The 7,296-nt window shown below is 43.5% G+C and overlaps 1 protein-coding gene across 1 annotated transcript; it reads left to right on the forward strand.

Annotated features, from left to right (window-relative positions):
• Positions 1 to 613: 613 nt before the first annotated feature.
• Positions 614 to 1,177, forward strand: LOC120295670 (uncharacterized protein Mb2253c-like). The gene has a single exon (XM_039317005.1). It carries the CDS (start codon positions 614 to 616, stop codon positions 1,175 to 1,177), a length of 564 nt encoding a protein of 187 aa, XP_039172939.1.
• Positions 1,178 to 7,296: the final 6,119 nt, after the last annotated feature.

Raw genomic sequence — 7,296 nt, forward strand, 5'->3', positions numbered from 1 at the left:
AAATTACTTGGATTCATTGTGAGCTGTAAAGGGATAGAAGTGGACCCGTCAAAACTAAAGCGATATTTGAGATGCCTCCTCCCTCGACTGTGAAAGAAGTCTGGAGCCTCCGGGAAGATTAAATTACATTGCGCGATTCATTTCCCAGCTTTCGAAACGCAAAACCTTTCTTTAAACTTCTCAAGAAAGATGCACAAATCAAATGGGATGATGATTGCCATTTTGGCGTTTGAAAATTTAAAGCGGTACCTGATGAAACCCCCGGTTTTAGTACCCCCGACTCCAGGACACCCTTTGACCCTCTACCTTACCATCAACAATGAATCCCTAGGGGCAATGTTGGCACAGAAAGGACCTCATGATGGAAAGGAACGAGCCATTTACTATTTGAGTAAAAAGTTCACCACATCATAACAAAACTACTCCAAATCAGAAAAGACCTGTGCTGCATTGGTATGGGTGTTGCACTGAGACTCCGGCAAAGTATACCTTGCATTACAGACATTCCTTGTAAGCGAGAGTGACCCAATCAAGTATTTGCTTGGTTGCCCGGCCCACAGTGGGAAAATTGGCCAAATGGCAAATCCTAATCTCATAATTCGACATCCAGGTGATGTCGCAAAAATCAGTTAAAGGTCGGGTGATTGTTGATATGTTAGCAGATTGCCCTAAAGAAGTAGGCGATGATCATTCCCCAGATGACCGAATCTCAGCAGTAGAAGAGGACACGTGGACTATGTTTTTTGATGGAGCTGTAAATTTGTTAGGATCGAGCCAGGCAGTCTTGATATCCCCAAATGGGCAACATTATCTTGTGGCTGCAAAATTGATGTTTCCATGCACCAACAATATAGTTGAATATGAAGCATGCATCCTCGGCCTACAAGCGGCTATTGGAATGGAAGTGTCAAAACTAAAAGTGTTCGGTGACTCCGCCTTAATCATCCTCCAGACTGTGGGCGAGTGGAAGACAAGAGATGCCAAACTAGTGCCTTATCACGACTACTTGGAAGAATTGGTAGGAGAATTCCGGGACATCTCGTTTGAATATCTACCTAGAATTCATAACCAGTTTGCTGATGCACTAGCAACACTATCATCTATGTTACAAGTAACGAAGGGGTTAGAAGTAGAGCCTTTGAAGATTGAAGTCCCGACAAGACAGCCCTTTGCATGACCATAATCAAGAACCCGATGGGAAACCCTGGTATTACGACATCATGAAATACATCCAAAAGCAGGAATTCCCTAAAGAAAGCACTCCCTCTGATCGAAAATACCTTATGAAAATGGTTTCGAGGTTCCTCGTCAGCGGTGAAAATTTGTACAAAAGATCATATAACTCAGTCCTGCTAAGGTGTGTGGATGCAAACGAAGCCACACAAATAATGCAAGAAATACATGGGGAGTATGTGGTCCTCACATGAACGGACATATGTTGGCCAAGAAAATAATGAGATTGGGTTGTTTGGTTCCCCTTAGAGAGCGATTGTGCTCACCATGTGCGAAGCTGTCATCGTTGTCAGATCCACGGGGACAAGATAAATGTCCCTCCAACTGAATTGCATCAGTTATCTGAGCCATGACCATTTTCAATGTGGGGTATTGATGTGATTGGCCCAATCAATCCGAAGGCATCAAATGGTCACCGATTCATTTTGGTCGCAATCGACTACTTCTCAAAATGGATCGAGGCTGCATCCTATGCAAGCGTAACTACACGAAACGTTATGAAATTCATCAGACGTGACATAATCGCCCGTTATGGCGTACCAGAAGCTATCGTCACTGACAATGGGTCAAACCTAAACAACAAGTTGATTGATCAATTGTTTTCTGAGTTCAAAATCCAACATCTGAACTCGTCCCCTTATCATCCACAAATGAATGGAGCTGTGGAAGCCGCCAACAAGAACATCAAGAGAATCCTATCCAAGACAGCTGAAAACTACCGCAACTGGCATGAGAGGCTACCCTTCGCACTAACAGCGTATCGAACTTCGATTCGAACTTCCACTGGGGCAACACCTTTTTCCTTGGTTTACGGCATGGAGGCGGTTTTGCTCGTAGAAGTAGAAATCCCTTCCTTGCGAATTTTATCCCAAGCGGGATTGTCCAAGGAAGAATGGACACAACAAAGGCTTGAGCAACTAAATATGATCGACGAAAAATGACTCGAAAGCCCTCTCGTCATGGTCAGTGTTACCAACAAAGGGTAGCTCGATCGTTCAATCAAAAGGTGCGACCCAAGCACTTCGAGGTAAATGAGCAAGTCTTGAGAAAGACGTTGCCAATCTTTCCAGAGCCCGGAGGCAAGTTCGCCCCTAATTACAAGGGTCCTTATGTAATAAAGAAGATACTCCCTGGAGGAGCCTTGATTCTAACTGAAATGGACGGGCGGGAATTCTCCAAACCAGTTAATTCCGATGCTGTAAAAAAGTACTACCCTTGAAAGATGTTTATTGTCTGGCATCGCCAAGCACTTCTCTATCATAATGAAAATGCTTATGCACCTTTATATATGAGTGATGTATTTACACCATCATGAAAAATGTGTGTTTGACTCAATGGAGAAAAATGAATGGTGATGACCGTCTTTAAGGAAGTGTCATAAATCAAGAAGCAAACTCGATGGCATAACTTGAACAAATCAACATTACCTGTGCAAACGCATAAGAGTAATCCCTGTCAATTTTGCCCACTTCGGTGTAAAGGATGTGTCATTTAGGAACCGCCCGGTTAAAAGAAATCTTCTATCCCGATCAGCAATCTTAGAATTGGAAGCCTCACTTGTTCAGGACACATGCTCTTGCAAGAAGTAATTGCTATTAGAAAACTGGAAGTTTTGATTGTCCATCTCAAATTCTATAGAAGCTTGAGGTACATGACTTTGCCTGATCAAAGGCAGAAGGAAAAATTCCACAGAAGGAAAGCATTGAAATGTAAAAGAGGCCATCAGCAACTTTCCTAAGAACCAGCACAAATAAACTCTGGGGGAAAGGTAATTTGGCATCATTTCTAACACTCACTCTCTGAACTCATATTGACAGGAGGCATTGGAATTCAAGGGCCAGATCAAATGGTTAAACAGGGCAAACCAAGTGATCCAAGCAAGGAAAAAGAAACAAAGATGCCCGATCAGATTCCCAACCTCGGCTGATCATTCATGTGTCATATCCCTAATCAATAGGGACAACCATCGACACCCTTTGTGAATAACCCTTTTGATGTTCAAAGCTTAACAATACTATTCTGTTGACCTTTAAAGCTACCAAGAAGGTCTTTTTGAGCCAAAACCATTCACTTGTTTTGAAGAGTCCAAATTCCATCATATTTAAAATACTACACGCCTTTTACAAATGGATTTTTTGCATGATGATTTTGTCTGTCTAAATCACAGATTCCATTGAGAATTATTAGAATAGACAGCTAAATGAAGAATACAAGATTAATCGAGCATGCTGGATGAGGCGCGTCAGAATGATGAAAGGCAAGCCATATCCTACACATAGTCCCCCATCTATACACTTGTGAGATGAGTGCAGACGATTCCATGGCTGCAGGGTAAAGAGTTCTCTCGCGAATGGTATGATAACCAAAATAGTGAGAGGCATTCCATCGCTCACCCCATCGAGCCCCATACATTGGTGAAACTTCTCTCATACCCCCGTCAAGAACAACCCTTACATCAGGGCAGATTAGAAGTGAAGCAGCATCATAAGGTGAGAAGAGAGATAGAAATTTTCTTGCTCTCACTTGCATCAATCTTTGGGTGTCTTTATTGCATATGAACACTCGCGTTAATTTAAGTGCCCTAGAATGACGAAGAGCAATTCTTTCTTTACGCACTTGTATCTATTGTACAACTCAATTGAGTCTGTAAATTTACCCTCACATGGAGGCAAAACAGAAGCTTTGTCGTTTGAGCAAAGCATAATCGAAGTGCCAGCAAAAGATGAAGACTCCATAGTCTAACAAAGGCATTTGCTTGAACTTGTCAAGATCAGTTCCTCAAGCAACAAGAACAAAAAACTAGGGCATAAAAAAGCAGTGTACCTGGTAAAAGCAATGTCAATGCCCATGAATGAAGAACTGGAATAAAAATAGGGGCATAAAAAAGCAGTGTGCTTGGTAAAAGCAAGGTCAACGCCCCCCAGTCAAAAATACAGCCAAGAAAAGTTGTTGTGGTCCATAGAACCTCCATCTGACAAGGAAGACTGGTGACAAATGCCAAGGCGATCACTAGCTCTTACCATTTTACACATGAGTCAAGCCTACATTGCATCCCATTGTAAAAGTCTCTTCGGACTAGGGGCACTTCAATTAACGTAGGATTTCATATGTGCATAAGCATCGCTCGAAGAAGTACGAGCAAGATTACTCTATCTCTTTTCGCAGGGTTCTTGACTTGTAAACCCGGAGATGATCATGCAACATTTTCATCCATCAGCTTCAACATTGATGGTCCCCTTCGATGAGCCACTGACTAAGAACTCATCACAGTTTCAACAAAGACCTCTCACATTGGTAAAGTCGTACCGTTTGCGAGAATACTCAGACCCTTGCTGACATGATGACAGTGAGATAGTGTGGTCCTTATGAATCCTGCATCAATGGTCAGGATAGCCTTTTCCATGAGAGTGAGCGGAAAGTCCTTTCAGACTGAAAGTCCCTCATCTGGCATGCTCGAAGCATCTATATTCCAAATAAATGTTGTCTTTCAAAATCTTCCCTAGTGGAATTCGAATGATACAAAACTGACAAAATTATCATGCATGAATCTCATTTGAACTCATGAATTTATAGCATATATAATCATGTGTGCATATTGTGCAAATAGTAGACATACTCTCAGAAATCAGAGATATTGCCAGGTAAGCATATCCCTGTCCCCATTTGTCTTAAAGTACCTGTCATTGTCTAGGTACTCTCTTCTTGACACTCGACCTATTCGAGTTGTCCTTGGAGTTTCGATTCTTACTGCTATCTTAGCATCCCATTGTCTTTGAGTACCGGCCACGGTTCGGATACTCCTTTTCCCGACACTCGACACCGTCCGAGTTGTCCTCAGAGTATTGATACTTGTGACTGTCCAGGTATCCATTTGTCTTAAGGTACCTATCACTGTCCAGGTACTCTCTTCTTGACACTCGACCTATTCGAGTCGTCCCTTAAGTTTGGGGTGCTTGCAATTGTCTCAGTATCCCGTTGTCTTTGAGTACCCACCACTTGCCGGGTAATCCCTCTTAACGACACTCAACCTGTTTGAGTTGTCCTCGGAGTATTGATACTTATGACTGACCAAGTATCCCTTTATCGTTGAATACCTACTGCTGTCTAGGTATCCCTATTGTCTTTGAGTACCGACCACCGTTCGGATACTCCCTTTTTCTGACACTCGACTTATTCGAGTCGTCCCTTGAGTTTGGATGCTTGTGACTGTCCAAGTATCCTCTTGTCTTCAAGTACCAGCCATTGTTCGGATACCCCCCTTTTCATGACACTTAACTTGCCCAAGTTGTCCCTAAATATAGCAGTTGTTCAAGCATTCCACTACTTTGTGTGCCAGCGCCTACCCAGGTATGCTTCCTTACACTTGGACCAACTGAGTGGTCCCAGATCATGTCATTAAATACTTGTGTTCATCCAAGTATCCCAGTACTTTGTACACCTGTGGCTACCCAGGTGTTCTAGCCCTTTTGAGTGCCTACGGCCATCCAGGTAAGCCTCGTGCTACATTCAAATTCCCAATTATCAGGAGGTGAGAGACCTTCACGAATATCTCAGATACGTCCTCGATATTTCCCTTTACCAGGAGGTGAGAGACCTTCATGAATATGTGAGGCACGTCCTCAATATTCCCAATTACCAGGAGGTGAGAAACCTTCACGAATATCTCAGGTACGCCCTCGATATTCCCCTTTACCAGGAGGTGAGAAACCTTCATGAATATGCAAGGCACGTCCTCAATATTCCCAATTATCAGGAGGTGAGAGACCTTCACAAATATCTCATGTACGTCCTCGATATTCCCCTTTACCAAGAGGTGAGAGACCTTCATGAATAAGCGGGGCACGCCTTCGACATTCCCATTACCAAGAGGTATCCCCCACAAATCGATGCCTTGAGAAAGGTCGGTGCATCCTCCCGAGAAAGGTCGGGTTCCAACTAGTGTCTTCGACAGAAGTCAGACGCCCCACAAATCGATGCCCTGAGAAAGGTCGGCGCATCCTCCCGAGAAAGGTCGGGTTCCAACTGGTGTCTTTGATAGAAGTCAGGCACCCCACAAATCGATGCCCTGAGAAAGGTCGTCGCATCCTCCCGAGAAAGGTCGGGTTCCAACTGGTGTCTTCGACAGAAGTCAGACACCCCACAAATCGATGCCGTGAGAAAGGTCGGCGCATCCTCCCGAGAAAGGTCGGGTTCCAACCGGTGTCTTTGACAGTCGACACCCAAAGCAAAAGATGCTCGAGAAAGGTCGGTGCATCTCCCGAGAAAGGTCGGGTACCAACTAGTGTCATCGATACAAATCAGGCACCCACAAATGAGATGCCCTGAGAAAGGTCAGTGCATCTCCTATCAAGGCGACCGAAGAAAGGTTCGGGTCTTAGAAAAATCATGGATTGTTTTAACAGGCGACCGAAGAATGGTTCGGGTCCGAGACAAACCACCGATTACTCCAACAGGCGACCGAAGAATGGTTCGGGTCCCGGAAGAGCCGTCTCCCGTCAAGGCGACCGAAAAAAAAGAGGTTCGGGTCCTAGACAAATCATTGACTGTTTTTAACAGTGACCGAAGAATGGTTCGAGCCCCTGGAAAAGCAACCTCCTCATATTACAGGTAAGATGACGCCTTGATACTTGCCAAAACTCGGGGTTCACACCCTATCTCACTCACTCTCGGTAAGTAACTACGGTATCTTCTTATCTGTCTTAGTATATGTAAAGTTATATTGCTCTTTAGAATAATAAGTTCCAAATAAAATATAATCTACTACGCATGCATGGATAAAATTGAGGCATGGTCTGTCTTTGAATGCAACCTTTGCGAACTCACCTTCAAAGAGGGCAGTGTTGACACCTCAATTTTAATTAGGTCTATTTTATTAATTAAGTTTTTATTTTATTTTGTCTTTTCGGATAAATAGATAATAAAAAGATAAAACAACAACAAAAAACCAAATAAAAACACAAAAAAAAGCAAAAGCCCAGCCCATCTTTTTTTTCTCCTTTTCTTCTCCCTCCGCGTGGCCCATATGGCCCATTTTCCTTCACCCTTGGCCCGGCCCCTTTTCTC

This window comes from Eucalyptus grandis, chromosome 7, assembly GCF_016545825.1.
Source record: "Eucalyptus grandis isolate ANBG69807.140 chromosome 7, ASM1654582v1, whole genome shotgun sequence".
Classification (NCBI taxonomy): Eukaryota; Viridiplantae; Streptophyta; class Magnoliopsida; order Myrtales; family Myrtaceae; genus Eucalyptus; species Eucalyptus grandis.